The 22532-nt window shown below is 54.2% G+C and overlaps 2 protein-coding genes and 1 long non-coding RNA gene across 10 annotated transcripts; 1 reads left to right on the forward strand and 2 right to left on the reverse strand.

Annotated features, from left to right (window-relative positions):
• Nucleotides 1-708: 708 nt before the first annotated feature.
• On the reverse strand, nucleotides 709-7454 carry LOC120886172 (uncharacterized). Its single transcript, XR_013439882.1, has 2 exons — nucleotides 2843-7454; nucleotides 709-1349 (listed from the first exon to the last, which is right to left on the reverse strand). It is a non-coding gene; the product is annotated as an uncharacterized LOC120886172 (long non-coding RNA).
• On the forward strand, nucleotides 6536-17062 carry Pltp (phospholipid transfer protein). Of its 7 annotated transcripts, none has more exons than XM_040274077.2 (16): nucleotides 6536-6669; nucleotides 7259-7369; nucleotides 7449-7548; nucleotides 8281-8409; nucleotides 8826-8981; nucleotides 10287-10350; nucleotides 10432-10495; nucleotides 11081-11172; nucleotides 12952-13128; nucleotides 13214-13273; nucleotides 14671-14835; nucleotides 14932-14999; nucleotides 15881-15923; nucleotides 16017-16080; nucleotides 16158-16251; nucleotides 16596-17062. In XM_040274077.2, exons 2-16 carry the CDS (start codon nucleotides 7270-7272, stop codon nucleotides 16648-16650), a joined length of 1431 nt encoding a protein of 476 aa, XP_040130011.1. In that variant the 5' UTR covers nucleotides 6536-6669; nucleotides 7259-7269; the 3' UTR covers nucleotides 16651-17062. The 7 variants fall into 7 exon arrangements, with proteins under 7 accessions (XP_040130011.1, XP_005325306.1, XP_040130013.1 ...); XM_005325249.5 differs by having other exon boundaries at nucleotides 16158-16234; XM_040274079.2 differs by having other exon boundaries at nucleotides 16017-16055; nucleotides 16596-16787.
• Ctsa (cathepsin A) lies at nucleotides 16852-22453 on the reverse strand. Of its 2 annotated transcripts, none has more exons than XM_005325248.5 (15): nucleotides 22308-22453; nucleotides 21943-22121; nucleotides 21667-21778; nucleotides 21363-21413; nucleotides 21189-21275; nucleotides 20804-20959; nucleotides 20400-20491; nucleotides 19995-20079; nucleotides 19523-19614; nucleotides 19367-19445; nucleotides 19135-19274; nucleotides 18544-18619; nucleotides 17750-17839; nucleotides 17493-17597; nucleotides 16852-17297 (listed from the first exon to the last, which is right to left on the reverse strand). In XM_005325248.5, exons 2-15 carry the CDS (start codon nucleotides 22119-22121, stop codon nucleotides 17214-17216), a joined length of 1428 nt encoding a protein of 475 aa, XP_005325305.2. In that variant the 5' UTR covers nucleotides 22308-22453; the 3' UTR covers nucleotides 16852-17213. The 2 variants fall into 2 exon arrangements, with proteins under 2 accessions (XP_005325305.2, XP_077908187.1); XM_078052061.1 differs by having other exon boundaries at nucleotides 22270-22377.
• Nucleotides 22454-22532: the final 79 nt, after the last annotated feature.

The raw sequence follows: 22532 nt of genomic DNA on the forward strand, positions 1-22532 counted from the left end.
AGGATCGCAAGTTCAAGGCCAGCCTCAGCAGCTTAGTGAGGCCTTGTCTCAAAATAAAATGGGCTGGGGATGTAGCTCAGTAGTAAAGCACCCTGGGTTCAATCTCCAGTGCACCCTCTCCCCGAAAAAGAACCTACCACTATCACCTCCTCCCTTCAGTCACTTTGAAATGTCAACTGGTTTATGAAATCCAGCCATCTAGGTGGCACCGTTACAGATGCCCCATCCCTTTCTCCAAACAATCTGAGGCTGGAAAACCCATGCAGAGTGTAAGGAAACCGACAGTTACCTTAGAGGAACAGAGAGAGAGAGAGGAACAGAGAGAGAGACTGGCCCCCATGAGTAAATCAGCGTCAACCAGCAGCTGACACAGGCCTAGAAAGATGTGTGGAACCAAGAAAAAAGGAAATCACAGGGAAAATGAGCTGCTCCAGGTCGACATTCAAGCCAAGACCGAGAGGGCAGGTACCAGTGCAGATGACCCAGGGCCCGGGAAGCAGCACCTTGTCAGAAACCTCACAGTCCTTGAGTTTCAAACCTGGAAAGTCCTTCAGGGACCAGGTGGCCAGCTCTGTCCCTGGATAAAGGAACTTGTCTTCAAGGAGGAAATGAGAAAGGAGAACACAGGGACAGGTCTCTTCCTAGCCTTAGAAGCCACAGAAACTCAGCCAACAGTTCTGCCCCGGCTGAACTTAGAAAGCCCCAGTCTTTTTTTTTTTTTAAATATTTATTTTTTAGTTGTAGTTGGACACAATATCATTATTTTATTTATTTTTGTGTGGTGCTGAGGACTGAACCCAGGGCCTCGCGCGTGCTAGGAGAGCACTCTACCGCTGAGCCCCAGCCACCAAGTCTTATATTTCCCCTTTACTCTATTTGGTAACTGTCCAGTCCCCAAGGGGCTTGTTCTGTCTAGCTGTTTACATTGTGGGAACAGATGTAATCATGTTCTTCCTGGGCTGCTATGTGTCCCCCTCAGGCCTCTCCCTCATTCCGACTGCAGCCCCTGTCACATGTCCTGGGCACACCCAGGATGACCCACACAGACACATGAGCTGCGTGCTCTTGGCCCGGCAGGGTGAGCAGCAGGGGTGGTGCCGTTTCCTGAGGAGCAGCTTGGCTGGGCACGGAGGTTGGGGACGGTCAGAGGGGAGAGGAGCCAAGAGCGATGCAGCTTCTCCAAGCTAGGCGGAGATCCAAAGGAAACACAGCTGGAGACAGGAGAAGCAAGCCAGGTGACCCAGCTGACATCCTGGGCAGAAACCCAGCTTGGCATCCTATGGCCACTGTCACCTGTGCTTACGTACTTGGACCAGGTATTACTTCCTGCTGCACCTCAGTTTTCCAACCTGCAAAACAGGGGCAATACTAGCTCTCCACAGGGATGGATGAGAGAATTAACTGGGGTAATAAACAGAGAAGTTGGGGGAAGCTGGGTGTAGTGGTGCACACCTGTAATCTCGGCAATTTGGGAGAATTTGGGAGGCTAAGAGAGGAGGATCACAAATTCCAGGTCAGTCTGGGCAATTTAGCTGTCTCAAAATAAGGAATAAAAACTCCCTCAGGGGCTGGGGTTGCGGCTCAGCGGTACAGCACCCACCTAGCACATATGAGGCCCTGGGTTCCATCTTTAGCACCACATAAAAATAAATAAAGGTATTGTGTCCAACTACAACTAACAACAACAACAACAATAAAAACTCCCTCAAAAAACAAATCAAAGCAAAAACAAAAAAACAAGAAAGAGCTGGATGTGGGATTACATACCTGTAATCCCAGTGGCCCAGGAGGCTGAGGCAGGAGGATTGCAAATTCAAGGACAGCCTCAGCAATTTAGTGAGGGCCTAAGCAACTTACAAGACCCTATCTAGGGGCTGGGGATGTGGCTCAAGCGGTAGTGCGCTCACCTGGCATGCGTGCGGCCCGGGTTCGATCCTCAGCACCACATACAAACAAAGATGTTGTGTCCACCAAAAACTAAAAATAAATATTAAAATTCTAAAAAAAAAAAAAAGACCCTATCTAAAAACAAAACACATTAAAAGCGGGGAGTGGGGTGGGTGGATGGGGATTTTGCTCAGTGGTTAAGTGCCCTTGGGCTCAATCCTCCATACCAAAAAAAAAAAAAATACACAGAGTGGATAGTTGAGAGCACGGGCTCTGGAGCCAGACCAACTTGAGCTAATTACTTGACCTCTCTGGTCTCCGTTGCCTCATCTGTAATCTGGGGGCTGGTGATACCTACAGGATGTTACCAGGTGTAAGTGAATTAGAGTTTGCAAAGTACTTTCTGCTTGTTAACAACGGGTTAAGGCTAATTATCAGAATCATTAATTGGGCCTTTGGTACACCATGAAGTAGTTCTAGCACTTTATATGCTTTAATCACATAAAATCCTCACTTCTAGCTGGGTTGTAGCTCACACCTACAATCCCAGTGGCTTGGGAGGTTGAGACAGGAGGATTGCAAGTTCAAAGCCAGCCTCAGCAATTTAGGGAGGCCTTCAGCACTTAGTGAAACCCTCTCTCTCAATAAAATATAAAAAAGGCTGGGGTTGTGGCTCAGTGTTAATCGCCTCTGGGTTTGATCCATGGTACCAAGAAACAAAACAAAACAAAAAATTCCTCACTACTCCCCAGGACAGATCATCCCCATTTACAGAGGTGGAAGCTGAAGCTCAGAACAGATTGGCTTTTCTATTTCCTCTAGAACAAATGCTGGTGAACCAGGGCTGAGCAGTGACTCCAGCCAGCAGCCTGCTGTCTGGACACTCTGGAGTCAGCTTCTGAGACGCTGTGGTGGACTCAACAAAGCCCGAAATACGAACCATCTGGTGCTTTACCGGAAAGCTTTGAAGTAGCAGGACTGGAACCACGTCTGTCTGGACCAAGCACTTCGGGCTTTCCTGCCTGGGTCTCACTCTAGATGTTGAAAAGCATCTCTTTCTTTTGCTGGCCATGTTTTATTTGTCCTTTTTCTTCAAACAGGACATCCAAGATACAGACGAACTGAGTAAAATAAAATAGACGGACAGATCCTAAGAGACTGCGATGCGCATGCTACATTCAACCTGATTTTATTCATGCTTGCCTTGGGGTGGGGAATAGATCATTCGGTAAAAACATACATAAAAACAAACAATGTCTTACCATGTACAACTTTTAAACTATAATAATTATGTACCTTAATTACTTCCTGCACAAAGGTCTAACATTACAGTATTTTTAAAAAATAAACACAATGAAGACTTCTAGGAGGTCTGGGGATGTGGCTCAAGTGGCAGCGCGCTCGCCTGGCATGCGTGCGGCCCGGGTTCGATCCTCAGCACCACATACCAACAAAGATGTTGTGTCTGCCGAAAACTAAAAAATAAATATTAAAAAAAGATTTCTAGGAACATTTTATCATAAATTAATTCCTAATTTTTCTTTGTAGATAGATCAAGCACCTCCAAAATACAAATTCCTATCCACGGTGAGTACTTTACTTAAAATGTAGGAAGGATTTCTTCCCAGTCCCTCTGAGTGCTGGGAATACTCCTTTTCCCTCTTCAGTGGAAGGGATTTGGAGATTCTCATCTGTCATCCTTCAAAGCCAAGAAGTTTGGGGTCAGGGACACAACCAAAGCTCGTCCTCCAACATCATTCTGAGCTGTGAGGGCTGAGGACAATTGTTGTTTGGTGCTGGGATTGAACCCAGAGGGACTTTACCACAGAGCCACATGTCCACTCCTTTTTACTTTTTATTTTTCAGACAGGGTCTTGCTATATTTCTTAGGGCCTCGATGAGTTGCTGAGGCTGGCCTCCAATTTGTAATCCTCCTGCCTCAGCCTTCGGAGTCACTGGGCTCACAGGCGTGCACCACTGCAGCTGGCCTGAGGATGGTTCTGAGAGAAAGGGAAACCCAGGTAATGGAGAGAGGCAGGCTGAGTGGGCAGGTCCCTGGAATCAGGGCACCTCTGAAATGGAAAAGAACCAAAGGAATGCCATTTTGCTCTGACCTGCCTCCATTTTATGCTTGCTTAAAATGTCTTCTTTCCAGCCTCCTGACGCTGTGTCTGTGCTGACAGTACAGTAGGACCTTGCCGCCCCTGACTAAGGCCCTGATGTACCACAGAAACGACTCCGAGATGGATGATCCAAAGCATTCTCTCATGTTACCAAAATATGTCTCAACAAGGTCTTTTCTGACTTACATCTGGCTCAACTGTCTTTGTGGTTTTTGTGGGTTTTGCCTTTATAAACTCTATATTTCAAAATCCAGGAGCTGGGAGTTCTGGGAGGCGCTGGCCCGCTCCCAACGGCTTGCCTGGCACCCTCATTAAAGGGCTTTTCCCCTTTCAATTTGGCTTCATAAGTGTGGTGGTCTGTCATTCTGCTCGCTGCGTAACACCTCCTCCCCCACTGCCCAGCTCCAGGCTGTGCTTGAGTCCACCAAGCTGAGGCCCACAAGGCGCAGCAGAGGAAAAGAACCCCAGGGTGCTCTAGGTCCTGCCTTCTCCCCAGGGTATCCCAGGGCTCCAAACCAATTCCATCACTGAGCAAATATGTATTCAGCACCTTCTGTGTGCCATGCACTGTTCTAAGCACTAGGGATAAAGTGTTGAACAAATCCCAGCTCTCACAGAGACAGACAAATACACAAGAAAATATTTCAAAACATATCTGTCATCCTAGTGACTTGGGAGGCTGAGGTAAGAGAATTGCAAGTTCAAGGTCGGCCTCAGCAATTTAGCAAAGCCTTAGCAACTTAGCAAGATCCTGTCTCAGATTTAAAATTTAAAAGTGCTTGAGATGTAGCTCAGTGGTAAAGTGCTTCCGGGTTAAATCCCCAGTTATCCTCGCCCACTCCCCAAAGTAGTAAGATCTATAAGGAAAATGAACCAGGCCGACTGATTGAGAGGAACTGCTAGAGAGGCAGGGAGGGACACATCTCTGAAGTAACACGATTAAGCTGAGCCCAGAATGACCAGGAACCAGCCTTGGAAGTTCAAGCAGGAAAGTGTCCCAGGTATCCCAGGTAGAGGAATGGACACATGCAAAGGCCCCGAGCAAGAAACAGAAGGGCCAGTGTGGCTGAAGCAGAAGGAAGAGGCTGAGAGGAGAGATGAACCAGGAGAGGCCCTATCACATGCCTGGAAGCCAGAGCACAGAGGCAGGAACTTCATCTTCAGTTTGCTAAAAAGCCATGCCCATTAATGCTACAGACTGTACCTCGAGTTTTTTGAGCACTAAGTGCCAACTGCTTATTAATCCTTCCAACACAACGACCCATTTAATGCCCACAAGCAATCCGAAAAGGGAGGTGCCCTGATTATCCTCATTTTGTAGATGAGGATACTGAGGCCCAGGGCTGTGGAAACACTGGTCCAAGGACACAAAGCTCTATTGAGTGCTCACAGGAGCTGTTGTAGGGACAATGGGTTACAGGGAACAAGACCCTGTAAGAGATAAAAATGATACAAAGATGGAGCTTGCATTTCAGCAAAGAAAAGAACAGGTAAGTTGGGTGCAGTGGCTGAAGTCTATAATGGGCATTTCCTTGGGAGGAAAAGCTAATGCCCATTAGGTATCACTAAATTGCTGAGTTTGGCCTTGAAATTGTTATTTTCCTTCCTCAGGCTCCCAAGTTCCTGGGATTACAGGCGAGTACCACTGAGCCTGACTTTAATGGGCTATAAAACCCACCTCCCACTCCCCCATAAACACTGTCACAAAGTTGCTTCAATCTTTCCCACCAAAAAGAGCTCATAAGAGTGACACCACAGGTTGTTAGGAAAGTTATATAAGTTGGCCGAGATATAGGGTGACCAGCTCTCCTGGTTTACCTGGCACAGAGTGGGTTCCCAAGTCAGTTTTGAAGCCAGCTGCTCATCCTAGCTAGATGAGTGCCTGGTGCTAAGACTCCTTCCCCTTTTCTGTTTCATTATTTGACAACAAAAAGATAGCAGCACCTACTCCTGTCCTAGGTGCTTGGAACCTTGTAGGCAGTAGATGGGAAACAGGAGTACTGTCCGGAGCACCTAGCGCCAAGGACTCACCAAACCAGGGTCCAAGGAAACAGCAGACCCCCCTCTAGGGTGATTCCGATCCCCTGGGTGTTGCCTTCCTGGGCTGATACACTTGTTTGGACTTGCTTTCCCAAATGGGAAGGGTCTCTGGGTAGTAAGGTCCCCAGGTCGATTGGGAGACTCCACAGCAAAGCTAGGCCAGGATGGCAAGGCCTAAGAAATAGTTCTTACTGTCACTCATATTTTGCTGGATGAAGAAACTGAGGCTCAGCGACCCAAGTGAAGCTATTTGGCCAAGATCATGCAGGAAGATGGTGCAGGAAGAGATGAGTAATTGGAATTCGATGGCTGTGCTTGAGCAGGCCTGCTCCTGTACTTCCCTCCCTCTTGCGGGGCTTCAGTCCCCCACTTGTCTCGACAGCAACCGAACTTGTCACGGGGCTCGGTTCAACCCTCTCCACCCTCCCGGCTGCCAGCGTCCCGCCCCGTCCCCTCCCAGCCCCCAGGGAGGAGGGGAGTGCTGCAGCGAGGAGGGGGGTCGCGGAGGCCAGGCTTTATAAAGGCGCTGGAAGAGCGCTGCCCGCCAGACCCTGCCGCACGGATCCGAGCGCTGCCCGCCGCCCCACGCGACCGCGCCGTGCCCCAGCTCCACCGCTTAGTGAGTTGGGGCAGGTCCCCATCCCACCTCGGCCCTGGCGGCGAGGTCCTTTGAACCCGGGTTGGGGAGGAAAGCCGACGAAGGAGGGCGCTGAGATGGGGGCACCAGGCAGAATCTCCAATGGGAGAGATTTAGGGCCAGAGGGAACCGGGAGACCTCGGAGCCCGCGGCCCGGCTGGCCATTGCGGCAGGGGACCTAGGAGACCCAAACCTCGCTCCAGGAATGCGCGTGCGGTTGTTGCCACGGCAACGGACCAGCCAGAGCCCGCCGGTCTCCAGGGGAAAGGGGAGGTTGTTGGGGGGATGGGGGCTGGTTCCCCGGAGGTCCAAACTCGTCACGCGGCGGTTGCACGAGGGAACTGAGAATGCCCCTTTCCCGGTGCCCAAATCCTTCGGTAGACAAAGCGCTAGTCTCATGGCCTCTCTGAGCCTCAGTTTCTGCATCTGCCAAATGGAGGCAAGATTATTGGTTCCCAGCTCCCTGGCGAGTTATAAGCGTGTAACGGTCCGGCCCAGTTCCCTCTTATTGGACATCCAAGGAGCGGGTCTTAGCAGCCCAGACGATCCCTGCGACCCCTCCCACCCTCAGGCCCGCTGGCCATGGCCCTGTTCGGGGCCCTCTTCCTAGCGCTGCTGGCAGGCGCCCGCGCGGAGCTCCCGGGCTGCAAGATCCGCGTCACCTCCAAGGCGCTGGAACTGGGTAAGGCGCGGGTGCAGGCGCGGGGGCGGCAGCGGTCGCCGTGGGGGGCGCGCAGCTAAGGGTCTCACTGCTGCCTCAGTGAAGCAGGAAGGGCTGCGCTTTCTGGAGCAAGAGCTGGAGACCATCACTATTCCAGACCTGCGGGGCCAAGAGGGACACTTCTACTACAACATCTCCGAGTAAGTCGGCCCGGGGCGGGGCCTCGGGGCCGGGGCGGGGCCTCGACGGTCCGGCGCCCTCGGCCTCCGGAGGGGGCGCTGACGGATCGAGGCCGAGGGGCTGGTGGCGCGGCCAAATTGAAAGGGCGGGACTTAAACAGGATGGCCCTCAAGGTAACCGCCAAGACTGCTACCTCCGGCGGGACAGGAGGTGGGCGTGGTCTAGAGGATGTGGGCGGGACCAAGACGAACCCAGGCGGTGGTTTTGAAGCCTCGCCCCAGTGCCCTGGCAAGGCCGAGAGGAGGCGTTTAGCAGTGGAGGAGAGTGAACTCCAGGGCATGGGTTGGAGCTAATGGGAAGGTGAGTTAGGAGAGGAGGGATAGGAGAATTGGTGTACGGGCAGAGCTTAGCTTGGGAGGGTGTAGCAGGGGAGGGGGTGCAAGCAACAAGACTTCTAAGAGGTGGGGTTAGCGGGCATGGTGGTCCAGCTACTCAGGAGCTAGGAAGGTTGCGGCAGGAGGATCGTTTTTAGCTCAAGAGTTACACACCAGCCTGGGCCACAGAGAGGGAGAAAGATGGGTGAAGTTTACTTTTAACACTTAGGTTAGCAGGAGCTAATCTCTGAGCCACTCAAGTCCAGGCCACCCACCAGCGTCCCCGCTGGACTGGAAGAGGAGAGAATGGCTTTCCTGTGGTTGGGTGGAATCTTCTCCTGGCCCTGGATCTGGATCTGACCCTGGGGCTTCCTACAGGGTGAGGGTCACGGAACTGCAGCTGACGTCCTCTGAGCTCCACTTCCAGCCCGAGCAGGAGCTTATGCTACAAATCACCAACGCCTCCTTGGGGCTGCGCTTTCGGAGACAGCTTCTCTACTGGTTCTTGTGAGGACACTGACCCTCGGCGGGGTGGAGGGAGTGCCAGCTGCACCGGGGTACTGTGGGCCTGGGGCAACCCCTTACATTTTCTAAGTTTCTCCATCCATACGCGAGGAACAATCGTGTCTACTTTATAAATATCCATAGGAGGGTTTACTAGGATGTCTGGTAAAGTATGAAGAAATGAGGCCTTATTAAGAGGTTCAAGCAGGGCACAGTGGTGCACACCTGTAATTCTAGCAACTTGGGAGGCTAAGGCAGGAGGATTGAGATTTCTAGGCCTCCCCATTAACTTAGTGAGACCCTGTCTCAAAATTAAAAACAAAACAAAACAAAAGTTGATGTAGTTATCACGATGGAGGTATGGGGGGTTGGAGGGCCGTGCAGACTCGCTCAGGCTCACAGCCACTTCCTTATGGCAGCTATGATGGAGGCTACATCAATGCCTCTGCCGAGGGTGTGTCCATCCACACGGGTCTGCAGCTCTCCCAGGATTCCTCTGGTCGGATGAAAGTGTCCAATGTCTCCTGCCAGGCTTCTGTCTCCAGAATGCATATGGTCTTCGGCGGAACCTTCAAGTGAGCGCCCCCCTGCATCCCCTTTGAGCCCCCCAGCCCATTTGCATCATGCAGGGCTCAGAAGTCAGACCCACAGCCTCCAGATCTTAGCTCCACCAACTGGCTGTGTGAACTTGGGCAAGTCATCGAAGTTCAGTGCCTCAGTTTCCTCACTGGTAAATTAGAGATGATAATACGACTTATTCTATAAGATCATTGTAAGGGTTATTTTGTTAATATTTTCAATATTATTATAATATTGTTGTAAACATTATGATATTTACAATAATAATGCAGTATTTACAGTATTACATATATTACAGTATTTACATTATTTACAATATTATTAAATTAAATATCACAATATTTACAAAATATTTATAAAAACACTTAGAATAGTACCTTGCATATGATAAATGACCATATAAGTGCTAGTCACTTAGATAGGAGTAATTGTGAAGATTAGTATGGATAGTTGGGCATGACTAAGTTCTCAATAATTAGTAGCTCTTTTTTAAAAAAAAAATTTTAGATGTAGATGGAAACAATACCTTTATTTCATTTATTTTTATGTGGTGCTGAGGATCGAACCCAGGGCCTCACACGTTGTAAGCAAGTGCTCTACCACTGAGCCACAACCCCAGCCCCCAAGTAGTAGCTCTTAAAAAAAAAATTATATGTATTTTTTTAGTTGTAGGGGGACAGTATCTTTGTTTTTATGTGGGGCTGAGGATGGAGCCCAGTGCTTCACACATGCCAGGCGAGCACTCTACCACTGAGCCCCAGGCCCAGCCCAATTCCGGATCTGATCTCAGAAGGGGGCTTTGTGCTGCTCCTGGGGGGTGGATTCCTCGTCTGGGTTGGTGTACTGTCAGTGTTTTGCCGAGTGTATGCCAGAGCCTGAGGATTTGGAGAGCAGCTCAGGGCCTAGCTGGAGCCATGAAACGTTCGTCCCAGGGTCCTGAGAGGGGCACCGAGAAAGCACTCTGGGATGCCGAGAGGGTGATCTAGGTGGACTGAGTGGAGGACACAGGGCAGAGCACCAGGGTGGAGGGAGGCCAAAGCCGCAGGAGCAGGATGCTCCGAGCAGCTGGGAGCCACTGGGCCTGCAGGGCCTGGAGCCAGGCCGGAGCAGGCCAGGGGCCTTGAGAACCAGGCAGGGGGTAGGTTGGGGCCGGATCTTGGTCCTCTGGTTGCGGAGGACCTGGTAATTGAGGCTAAAGCTGAGGAGTCCCTGTCACCACCGTTTCTCTGGCTGCTGTCCTTTGTCCTGGATCTGGATGGGGTAGGGCAGGGCTGGGCTCACCGGCCTCTCCCCTCCTGCAGGAAGGTGTATGAATTTCTGTCTACGTTCATCACCTCCGGGATGCGCTTCCTCCTCAACCAGCAGGTGTGGGCAGGGGCAGGTTGGGGGCAGCAGGGTGGGCCTGCCCTCCTTTGAGAAGGCCCTGACTCTGGCCCCGCCTTCCAGATCTGCCCTGTGCTCTACCACGCGGGAATGGTCTTGCTCAACTCCCTCCTGGACACTGTGCCTGGTGAGTCGGTGCTCGTGGGGCCAGGGGCCCGGGGAGGCCTGGGGAAGGTGGGTGGGGAGGAGGGTGGCTGCCACCAGTACGCCAGGGGGCCCAGCCGTGGGAAGTCCTGGGGTCAGTGTGCTGCCGACTTGCCGGGTGACCTCAGGTAAGGACTCACTTCCCTCTGGGCCTTGTATTCTCCACCTGGTGGCCAGCGCCTCCCCTTGGATGCGCACTGGAGCCCCCTCGGCTTCATCATCTGGCACGTAACAGGTGTTCCAGAACAGATTCCTTTTCCCCAGCGATGACCCTGGCTGCTGTGAGAGAGATCTTACCCCATCGTGCCCGACACCCAGGGTCTGGAGGAAAGGAGGAAGAACCAAGGAGAGGATTCCTTGGCCATTTTCTTTAGCAATTTGCTGAAGCCCTTGTAGTAGTCATAAAAGCACTTACTACACACCAGGCCCCGAGTGCTTTCCCATAGAACTAATCGGATCCTCCTAACAACCTATAAGAGGAGTTATCGCCAATTTATTGATGAGAAAGCTCAGAGAGGTTGAGCACAGACCTCACACAGCTTTGAACGACTTGCGCTCCTCCTTGCAGTGCGCAGTTCTGTGGATGAGCTTGTGGGCATCGACTATTCCCTGCTGAAGGATCCTGTGGTCTCAAGCAGCAATCTAGACATGGAATTCCGGGTGAGCCACCCAAGTTGGGGTGTGTGTGACCTCTGACCTCCCTCCCCCCACCCCCATGGCTGATTTTAGCTTCCTAAAGTAGAGCTCTGATGAGGCCACTCTCATTACTGAGAATGCCATGGCTCCCTGTTGCTGCAGAAGTAGGTTCAACCTCCTGCCTCTGGCATTTGAGCTTTGTTAATTACATCTGGCCCTGCCTTTCCAACTTCATCCCATTTCTCCACAGCTACTCCTGCCTCTCACTTCCCACCCCAGGGCCTTTGCTCATGCACAGCCTACCCCCATCTCCCTGAAGGAGATGGACATAAAGTTCTACGTACATAATCTCATTTCATTTTCTCACAACCTTGTGAGTGAGGTGCTAACACTTATTCAGTTGTTCCCAGGATCCAAGCATGCTCAAGTCCTTTATATAAAATGGTATAGCACGTGCACAGGTTCTATGCATTCTTTAAGCCATCTCATGCCTGTAATCCCCATGACTCAAGAGGCTGAGGCAGGAAGATCGCAATTTCAAGGCCAGCCTCAGCAGCTTAGCAAACCTTCTCTCAAAATAAAGAATAAAGGGGCTGGGAATGTAGCTCAGTGTTCATGGGTTCAATCCTCAGTATCTAAATAAAGATTTATAACCCTTAACGCAATGTCAATGCTGTATAAAGAGCTTTTATACTGTATTGTGTAGAGAATAAAGACCAAAAATGTCTGCCTGGGCTTGGTACAGATGTAATGTATTTTCTTTCTTTTTGGTACTGGGGCTTGAACCCGGGGCCACTTATGCACTGAGCCACACCCCCCAGCCTTCCCAACCTTTTTTTTTTTTTTTATATTATTATTCTGAGACAAGGGTCTTGCTTAATTGCTGAGGCTGGCTTTGAACTCATGATCCTCCTTCCTCAGCCTCCCAGGCCAATAGGATCACAGGTGTGCGCCACTGCCCGGCACAATTTTTCTCACTTATCAGTTGGTTGACTCGGTGGGCTCAGAGGGCTGACTATTCTCACTTTAGGATGTCAAGACTTGCTGAGGGAGGTGATGACCCTTGCCCAAGGCCACATCGGGAGTAGGTGGCTACTACCTTCGCTCCTCTCAGAGAACTTCAGAGCACAATCTCCAGAGCTAGAATGGCTGAAGTTCAAATCCTGGCTCCGCCACTGAAGAGCTGTGTGACCTTATGCAAGTGGCTTAACTTCCTGTGCCTGCTTCCTCATTTGTAAAGGCCAGTGACAGCGTGTAAAGCCCCTCATAAGGGCTGTCCTGTGGATTAAAGGAGTCCTTCTATGCCAAGAGGCTGGCATGGGACCTGGCACGGGGAACCACTCTGCTTGTGCAAAACAGTGGCTTTTTTTTTTTTTTTCTTTTGTGTACTGGGGAGTGAACCCAGGGCGCTCAACCCCTGAGCCACATCCCTAACCCTTTTTCATATTTTACTTGGAGACAGGGCCTCACTAAGTTGCTTAGGGCCTCACTAAGTTGCTGAGGCTGGCTTTGAATTTGTAAGCCTCCTGCCTCAGCCTCCCGAGCCACAAACAGTGGCTTATTACTGCCGCCAGCTTTCAGGGCCCACTCAAATGCCACCCATCTCATGAGACCTTTCTTGATCTTCCCTTTTCCAGTCGGAGGGGGTTGCTGCCTGCAGCTGCCCAGCTGCTCTCCTAGCAATGCCTGTGGGTCCCCCCAGAACAGAGCCGGTGCAACCCCACTGTCCCCCCAGGGCCGGCCCGGGGCTGGGAGACACGGGTGGGGGCCGTCTGCCTTGACTCTACCCTGACCCCCTCCCAGGGAGCATTCTTCCCCTTGGCCGAGGGGAACTGGAGCCTCCTGAACCAGGCGGTGGAGCCCCAGCTGCAGGAGGAGGAGCGGATGGTGTACGTGGCCTTCTCCGAGTTCTTCTTTGACTCTGCCATGGAGAGCTACTTCCGGGCGGGGGCCTTGCAGCTGTCCCTGGTGGGAGATAAGGTGTGCCGGAGGAGCTGTTGGCAGGGTGGGCAGGGTCGAGGTGGAGCTCCCGAGGGCCCTGCCTCATCCCCGATTCCCTGTTCAGGTGCCCCACGATCTGGACATGCTGCTCAGGGCCACCTACTTTGGGAGCATCGTCCTTCTGGTGAGCACTGACTAGGGCTGGGGGTGTAGGCAAGCTTGGGGGGCACACCACCTACACACCTTTGAGGCAGCTTGTGGAGGGGGGACCCCCAGGGCAGCCCTGGAGGAGACAGGCCTGGTCTCTTGCCTGTGGCCAAGTCCCCATCTTGCCAAGCCCATTCCAAGTCTGTGAAGTGGGGCCGCTACTTCCTGCCCTGTCTGTCTCCACGCGGCTCATGTGAGGCTGGGAGAGAGCCCAAGCCCTGCAAGTATAGGGCAGGATGGGCAAGGAGGGAGGATGAATGTATTCTTTAATTCCCCTTGGTTAGGGCCGGGGTTGTGGCTCAGTGGCAGAGCGCTTGCTTCATACAGGTGAGGCCCTGGGTTCGAGCCTCAGCACCACATAAAAATAAGTAAACGAAATAAAAATATTGTGGTCGGGATTGTGGCTCAGTGGTAGAGCACTTGCCTAGCATGTGTGAGGCACTGGGTTGGATCCCCGGCACCACATTAAAAAAACAAACAAATAAAATAAAGGTATTGTGTCCATCTATATAACTAAAAAGAAAAGATTTAAAAATATTGTGTCCACCCACAACTAAAAAATTTAAAAAAAATTCCCCTTGTTTAATGGGGAGAGGGGAAGGAATTCAAAAGTTTGAAAGTTTTCAGTTATCATTTTCAATTTTGTGAATCAAGCGCTGGAATTTGAACTTGGATTTGAACCTGGCCTCCTCTGCACTACACAACTTCACAAGGTGGTCATGAAAATTAAAATGGATTTTCACGTAAAGCAATTGACAGCACCTGGTACACAGCAAGTGCTTAATAAACACCAGCTGCAGTTATGACGATCCTCTTCCTCCTCTTCACACGGGCGGGCGTCCAAGCAGTGAAGAGCAGGGACTCCTGCAGACTGCCCGAGTCCCCTCCCTGTCCCCCAACCGAATGCCTACATGGCCTTGGACAAGCCACGCAACCTCTTTAGGCCTTGGTTTGTCGTCTCAAAAACGACAATAACAAAACCTGGCACATGCTGTCACGGTGAGGTTGAAAGGAGCTCACGGTGTGCAGTGTGCAGGGTCAAGTTCCAGGGTGAGTCAGCACTTGAACAGCTTCCTCCAGGCCCCTGGGAGAAACCTTGCAGAACCTCCTGGGAGGCGAGCAGGAAGCTGGAATATTCATGCCCCTGGATATTGGGGAGAAAATACTAGGAAGAAAAGGAAGGAGCATCCCTTTGTGTAAGGCCGCAGCCTGGGGCAAAGGCTGGGTGCACACAGGAGGGGTTTGCGAAACCCAGCAGTCTTGGTGCTGGTCACTCCTGGGCTACCAGAGGGCCAGGGCTGTGTGCGGTCCTCTGTGGGGAGGCTTACCAGGGAACAGATCTGGTGTGACCTGCCCTCCTTGCTCTGTCCCCAGAGCCCTGCAGTGATTGACTCCCCGCTGAAGCTGGAGCTGCAGGCCCTGGCCCCCCCACGCTGCACCATCAAGCCCTCGGGCACTACCATCTCCGTCACAGCCAGTGTCACCATCGCCCTGGTCCCACCCAACCAGCCCGAGGTCCAGCTCTCCAGCATGATCATGGTGCGGCCCCAAAGCAGGGGCAGCAGGAGGTCTGGGAGGAGTGGGTCGTGAATCTCCCAGTTCTGTGATGTGCCCCCACCCTGCACTTTCCCTCAGGACGCCCGATTTAATGCCAAGATGACACTCCGGGGCAAGGCTCTGCGCACACACCTGGACCTGCGCAAGTACGTAGACAGGGAGGTCCTGGGCAGGCCCCAACCTCCTTGCCCTGGTCTTCAGGGTGACCACACCTGCCCAACAGAGACAGAACCCGGGCTAACACTGAGCCGCACCTCTAATCCCAGCAACTCAGAGGCTGAGGCAGAAGGATCCCAAGTTGGAGGCCAGCCTCAGCAACTTAGTGAGTCCCAAAGCAACTTAGAGCCTGACTCAAAATAAAAAGAGCTGGGGATGTAGCTTGGTGGTAAAGTGCCACTCCTCCCAGCTAGCATCTACCCCTCATGCTGTGCTGTCCAGTGTGGTATCCATTGACCTTGTGTGACTATTGTCTTTAAATTAACCATTTACTCAAGTGCAGAAAGCCATACTTCATTAGCCACATAAGGCTAGTAGCTTCCACAGTGGACAGTGCTGTTTTAGGAGCTAAATGAGTTAATGCAGGGTCATGGTTAGGGACTTAAATTCCAGAGGCAGGTTCTGATACTTATTGCTGTATGATCTTGGGCAAATTACCTAACCTCTCTGTCCCTCAATTACTCATCTATGAAGTGCAATTCCTGGGAGTGCCTGCTTCTTGGGGTTGTTGTCAGGACCAAATCAACTGGTATTTTAAAGTAGTTCAGATAATATTTACTTCTCTAACATGTTTAGTGTCTGACCGAGTAAGTAACCCCCGCAGAGCTGCAGCAGAAGCCACATATGTAGGTGCTTGGCAAATAAAAACCAGCAGACCTGGAGGAGACCCACAGAGGACACGGCTGGCTCTGGATGCACACCTGGGGCATGGTAGTGCCCCCTGGAAAGGCTTGTAGACAGGTGGGCACCTCCCGCAGGGTGGCCCGCGGAAGGGGGCACTCCCAGCCTTATGGCCACTGCTTCTCCACAGGTTCCGCATCTACTCGAACCAGTCTGCACTGGAGTCTCTGGCAGTGAGTTGAGAATGGAGGTGGGCCAGGCCGGGGGTGGGCAGTCAGGGAGGCCACCACCCACGCACTGCCCTCTCTACCCCTCTTGCCTGCCAGCTGATCCCGCTCCAGACCCCTCTGAAGGCCATGCTGCAGGTCGGGGTGATGCCCATGCTCAACCGTAAGGCTGGGTACTGAGGGGGGGGGGAGGGGGAGAGCTGGGTGGGCCAGGACCGAGCCTGCTGCTCCCACCCACAGAACGGACCTGGCGTGGGGTCCAGATCCCCCTACCCGAGGGCATCAACTTTGTGCGTGAGGTGGTGAAGAACCATGCGGTGCGTGGGGGCAGGAGGTGGGCAGGGCTTCCCCCTCCCGAGGAGTCCAGGGCCCTGGAAGCTTGTCCCCGCCCTCCCCTGGCACCCCAGCCCTCCCCTGTCCCCCCGGCCCTTTCCCAGGCCAGGCAGGAGAGAGGAGTAGGTGTGCAGCTCTCCTCCAGCCCAGCCTCCACACCTACTCCTCTTTCATGCCAGCCCCCCATGATGCCCAGAAGCCTCTTAGCCCCCTTGAGTCGCAGGAAGGAACTGCTCTGCCCATCTGTCCCACTAGTGAGACCCCTCAAAGTCACGGGCTCTCTCTCTCAAGCTGTGGCCTCAGTGACGGGATGAGTGACTGGGACCCTCTCTGCCCACTGCACAGGGCTTCCTCACCATTGGCGCTGACCTCCACTTCGCTAAAGGGCTGCGAGAGGTGATCAACAAGAACCGGCCCGCCAACGCCAGGGACCCCCAGGCGGCCAGTGCTCCTCCGCCCACCGCCAGGGACCCCCAGGCATCCAGTGCCCCTCCATCCTCCACAGCAGCTGTTGCAGCCCCACCCCCACCCTAGTAGCTTCCGCTCGGGACTCCACCCCTCTCAGCCCTCCCTCTCCCCCTTTAGTCCCCAGTGCCAGAGGTGGTTGAAGCCGTGGCGATTTAATTTCATAATGATCCATCTGCTGTAGTCCGTCCCCTCCCTCCTCCCTCCCCCCTCCGCCTTCCCAAGGGCTGCCCTGAGAGCTCAGCTGGGGTCCCGGGACAGGACCCACACATCCAGAAGGGCATTTAAGCAGGGAGGGCCCACCATGCCCTCCAGGTACTGCTATAGGAATAAAGTGCTCACTCGTCCCCAGGCTGTCTACGAGGCTGGGCCCAGGCGCCCTGCACAGGGCCGGGCTGTGGGAAGTGGGGCAGTCCTGAGTGGGACCTGCATAGAGCAGGAGCTCCCTCCTAGTGGGAGGGTTTACATCAGACGGCAGGGCTTCCAGTGTCCCCGTGCTCAGTATGGCTCTTTGTTCAGGAAGCGGGAGAACATGGTGAAGGCAGCTCGGGGCTTGTCAGTGGGGACCATGTGTCCAGCGCCCTGGGGAACAAGGCTCTGTGAGGTTCTGACCCCATGACTCCCTCCCTCCTCCTTCATTCTCAGCCTCCCCCGAGCCCCCAAAACTTGCCCTTACAGGGCCAGAAGTGACCCTGAGTAAAAGGAGTCAGGGGTAAGGATGGGTGGGCTCTGCCCTTCCCTCGGGCCCCAGTTGTCCCCTGCTGGTCCCAAGCCCACCTTGATGGTGACAAAGGCAATGTGGGAGAACTCCTTCACGAAGCCAGCGACCTGCTCCCCGCTCTCGCCGTAGTCCACTAGCCAGGGCCGGCGCTGCACCTCCATCTGCCACCAGGAGAGACATCAGCCCGTAGCCCCACTGTCCCTGCCCACAGCTACAGCAAGACCTGGAGTCCAGGAACTACCCTCCAGGTTTGCCCAGCGTGGACCGGAGCCACCCCAAGCACTTGCCCTCCGGGATAGGAGCCCTGCCTTACCTTCTGGTTGAGGGAGTCCACAAACCACTCATCCCCCAAGAAGTTGCAGGCCATGTCCACGTCTCCGTTGTATAACAGGATCTGGTATCTCTGGAGCAGGGCCAATGGGGAATGAGCTCGGGCCTAGCCCAGCTTTGGTACTAGAGCTTGAACCCAGGGGTGCTTGACCATATCCCTAGCTCTTGTTTTAGATGTTATTTATAGACAGGGTCTTGCTAAATCCTTAGGCTGGATTTAAACTTGTAGTCCTCCTGCCTCAGCCTCCCAAGCCACTGAGATTACAGGCCACCCCACTCAGCTGGGCCCCACCTCTTCCCTGGCTTAAGCTCTTGGCCTCCAGGGAATTTAAGGGGCCCAGCTAAATAGCACAGACCAGGAAATTCCTGTTTTCTGTCAACTTAGTGCTCTAATTAAACCATAATTATCCTCATTTTGGGACATCAAGTTAAAGGTATTTAAGAAATTCCCCCAGGGCTATGTGACTCCTAAAAGGACTTGCCACTGGTCTGGCAGGACTGTGGGCAAGCCCTCTCTGGCCCTGGACCTCCATTTGCATTGTGATGAGATCTAACCAGCTCTTCCCATTCTAAAGGCTCTTTGGTGGCTGCAGACCCCTTAGCCTCCTAAGCAGAGCAACCTGGGGTGGAGACAAACCTGGGCTCAAATCTTTTCCCTGCCACCCATAGGACCTTGGCACAGGACTTTACCTCTTGGAGTTTTAGCTTCCCCAGTCCTGAAAGCTACTCCAGAGCCGTACAGCTGCTATTAAATCCAGCTGTGCTGCCCCTACACACCTGTGAATTGAGCAGCTTCAGGTACTGAGAGTTCATGCTTTGGTAGAGCCGGCGGTACTGTATGTTCACCAGGAAGCTGCCAGGAGCATGTGCACAGGCCACAGGGGGAGAAACCGTCAACAGATCAGACCTCTCTCCCATCCCCGAGTTCCTGCCTGGGAGGCAGACAGCACTAACCTGGGGACAGGGGCTGGGACTCAAAGATCCTCGACCCACCCCCATTTAGAAAGGTCTAGGGATACTTTTGGTTGTTACAGTGACTGGGATGCAACTGGCATCTGGTATCCAGGGACCAACAGGTTTGAAAGTCACCACATAGGACATCTCTGGATGGCCCCTGCTGTGCCAGCTGGAGGTGGCACTGGAGTAGGTCAGGCAGTGCCTATTACTGAGCTCAGAAGAGCAGGCGGTGTGAACAGCCAGTGTGGCCATCTACAAAACATCTAGGATAACAGGTGACTTTCATGCCCCGGGTGGCCTTGCTGCATGGGCCTTTGAGAAGTCTCAACCAGAGGACCCCTGGAAAACCTGCCGATGCCCTACGAGCCCCACAGCTCGCCCCCCAGCGCCACCTGTGGCGCAGAGCCTTACTTGCACATGTCCCAGCGGGGCAGCTGCTCGGGGATGTGGAGGGCCTTGCGCACATACGGGTTGTTGAGGTAGGTGGAGGCGGCAGTGGTGTTGGTGCAGGGGGGGTCCATGCGCACCTTGTCCCCGGAACGCAGCAGTGCCTAGTGGGGCACAGATACAGGGTCAGACCTTAATGTGCCTGCCCTGCCATACCCCACACCCCATGGGGAAGGGGCCCCAAGCTCTTGCACACCTGGTGCCACGTCCGCTTGAATGGCAGACGAGTGAAGATATTGCCAAAATCCTGGACCACAGCACTGTCCTTCTCGTACCTGCAAGTGAAGTGGAGGGGTGGGTGCTGGGCTCCAGGTGGGGCTGGCTGGCCTCGGGGGTGCAGAGCGGCACCTACCTCACGCGGCCAGGTACCCCCCCAGCACATGGGGCATAGAGGTTGTAGATGTTGAGGCCAGAGTTGCCCACGATTCGAGACACTTCCTGAAGCTGGGACAACACAACACCACGTGTTACAGACCCCTGGTCCTCCGTGACCTGGCCCCTCACCAAGATTCTTCCCGCTTACATCCCCATCATCTCCCTTCACCCATCTTTTTTTCACAGGGAAACTGAGGCTCAGTGGAAGGAATCTTCCAGACCTGGGTCCACATCCTAGCACTACTCCCTAGCCTTGTGACCTCAGGCAAGTGACAAACATTCTTGGCCTCGGTTTCCTCACTGGGGTTCCAGAGAACACATCGCTCAAATGTGTAGGACAGAAAAGCAATGGGGCCGAGGGGACAGGGAGTCCCTAAGGGAGGGGGGGGGCGTTCCGTTTTCAGGATTGTGGGGGGCAGGGCTGAGGTGAAGTAGAGGCAGAACCTCACATTGGTCACACATTCCGGGTCTTTGTTGTCATAGAAGTTACACTTGTTCTGAGAGCAGCAGTGGGTCTGGAGCAAGGACCAGAGCCTGCAGGAAATGGGGGAAGGGCTCAGCTGTGGGCAGAGGTGGGCGCCCTCCTTCCTCTAACCTCCACCAGGACCTGACCCGGGGATCTGTCAGCAGAGATTAGGAAAGAGATCACAGGGTGTGGATCTGGGTCCATGCCACACAGATGGCCCTCCTTAGTTCCTTTACATTCATGTCTACTTTTGACCTTCTAGCACCAAATTCTTCTGGCAACCCCACTAGCTCATAGGCCAGGGCAGGGCCAGGATATCGTGCCTGGAGGATGACCTGAGATCCCATGACTGGCCCCACCCTAGATTGCCCAACTCCGTCTCCCATACCTGTTCCCCAGAAGGCCATGGTAGTAGGCAAAATAGACGAGCGAGTTGTCGTTCTGCTCATAGGAGGAGAGTCCGTTGCCCACAGCCAGCCCCTGTGAAAACACCCAGGGCTCGCTCATCTGGAGGGGGGGGAGGAGGAGGAGCTCCCTGACCCACACCTAGACCTTCTGCAACCTAGAATCCCTGGGTAGTCTGTGGGGTGGGTTGGGGGGGGTCACTCAAGGTACAGAACAGAGCTGGCAGCCCGACAGGTGGCTTCTAGTCATGGGAGGCAGGCAGGCAGAGATAGGGTCGCTGGTGGCTGGGAGGGAGACCAGGCCGGGCAGGGTGCTGGGCAGTCTGACCTGGAACTACAAGGGTATGGTCCCCAGGGGCCTCCCTGCCCTCCTGCAGCTGCCCTGCACCTGAAGGTTCATGCTGGGGTCCTGCATGACCAGCACAGCCAAGGTGGGGATGTAGATGCCGGCATAGCTCTCGCCCGTCAGGAAAAGTTTGTTGTCCTTATACTCCGGAAAGAGGCGGAAGAAATCTTTAAGGGCTTCATAATTGCCCTGGGCAACCTGGGGGTGGCAGGATGGAGAGAATCAGGACGCACTGACATCTGAGCTAGAAAAATCCTCAAGAGGTAATGAAACCAACGCTGGGTGTGAGAGGAAGTGACTTGGTTAGGATCACATCCATAGCACATGACAGCCAGAAACGGATCCAGAGGCCATGTTCCCGCTCCCCTCTTCACGCCCCAGTGGAAGGCCAGGGAAGCTGGAGTGGGTGGGCAGGCACCAGACTCACCTCGGTGTCATTGGTGGCATAAACCTTGTCATCAGAGTAGGAGAAGCCCACCCCAGCTGGGGACTCAATGTACAACACATTGGCAATCTAGAGGGGAGGAGGAAATGAAGTGAAGAGGGGGCCCCACCACATTGGACTGCCCAGACACCCGCAGGACGCACAGCTCAGCTATACCAGGTTCCATGAATAGGGGTTGTACTCCAGAGTGACACCATCTGGCTGGATCTGCGGAGGAAAGAGAGGGAATGAGCACCAAGGACCAACTGGGTGGAGGGGAAGGGCCCCAGTGCCAGAGGTCCTCACACAGGGACAACCCCCAGCAGGTAAGGACAGTTAAGTAAGCCCCAGCACAGTGGGGAAAACAGCAAGGTTCAGGAAGAAGGAGACACTTGGAAGACCACGAAGCCCTTTTCTCCCCACCTTTTTCCCTTGGGTAACTGTCCCTTTCCCCTCTTTCCTGGGTCACAGGAGGACTCACCAGGAAAGGGCCGTGCTCTGTCAGGAACCCATCTAGGGAGCTGCAGCCCGGACCCCCGTTGAGCCAAAGCACCACCGGGCTGCTCTCTGGATCTTTCTGGGACTCCACAAACCTGGGAGGGGTCAGAGAGAGTTGGTGCGGGCGGAGGGCCCCTCCTGCCCTCCCCGCTCGCTCCCGGGAGCCCTCCGTCGTCTCGGGAACTGCCTGCAGCCCCCATCCCGCCGGGTGGGCTTTGCCAGCCGCCTCCCGCCCGCCCTGGGAGGCAGGGCCGCCGACCAGTAGTGCAAGTGCTTGGAGCCGGAGGCTCTGAGGTAGCCCGAGAACTGGCGGAAGGACGGCTGCTTGGCCAGTCCGGGGAGGCACTGAATCTGGTCCTGGTCGGGGGCTGCCTGGACCCGGGACGCCCAGGACAGGAGCCACAGCAGGAGCAGCGGCGGCAGCGCGGCTCGGACCATCTGCGGGAGGAAGTGGCGGCGCCTGCAGTTTACCCGCTCGCTCGCGGCCAGGCGCTCGGGAGCCGCAGCCCCCCAGGAGGAGCTGGGCGCGCCGCGAGGGGACCCCGGCCCGGATCCCGCCCGCCGAGGCCCCGCCGCCGCCACCGACCCTGGGCGGGGGCTCCGCTCCGGCCGAGGTCCCCTCACCTCTGCTTCCTCGCGTCCTTGCTCTCCGGGAGGCGCCGGGGACTGGAAGTCATGTGTACCCTGAGTCACGTGAGGGCTGGCGTCACGTGTCAGCCCTCCCCAGGCCCCCTTTTGGCTCTCCGAAGGCTTCAGGGGAGGGAGCGGTCAATTTTCGGGTCAAAGTCCGCGGGCCTCGAAGGTCGTAGTCCGGGAGCCAGCGACCCGATGATCTGGGTGTGGACGGCA

This window comes from Ictidomys tridecemlineatus, chromosome 5 (assembly GCF_052094955.1).
Source record: "Ictidomys tridecemlineatus isolate mIctTri1 chromosome 5, mIctTri1.hap1, whole genome shotgun sequence".
Taxonomy (NCBI): Eukaryota; Metazoa; Chordata; class Mammalia; order Rodentia; family Sciuridae; genus Ictidomys; species Ictidomys tridecemlineatus.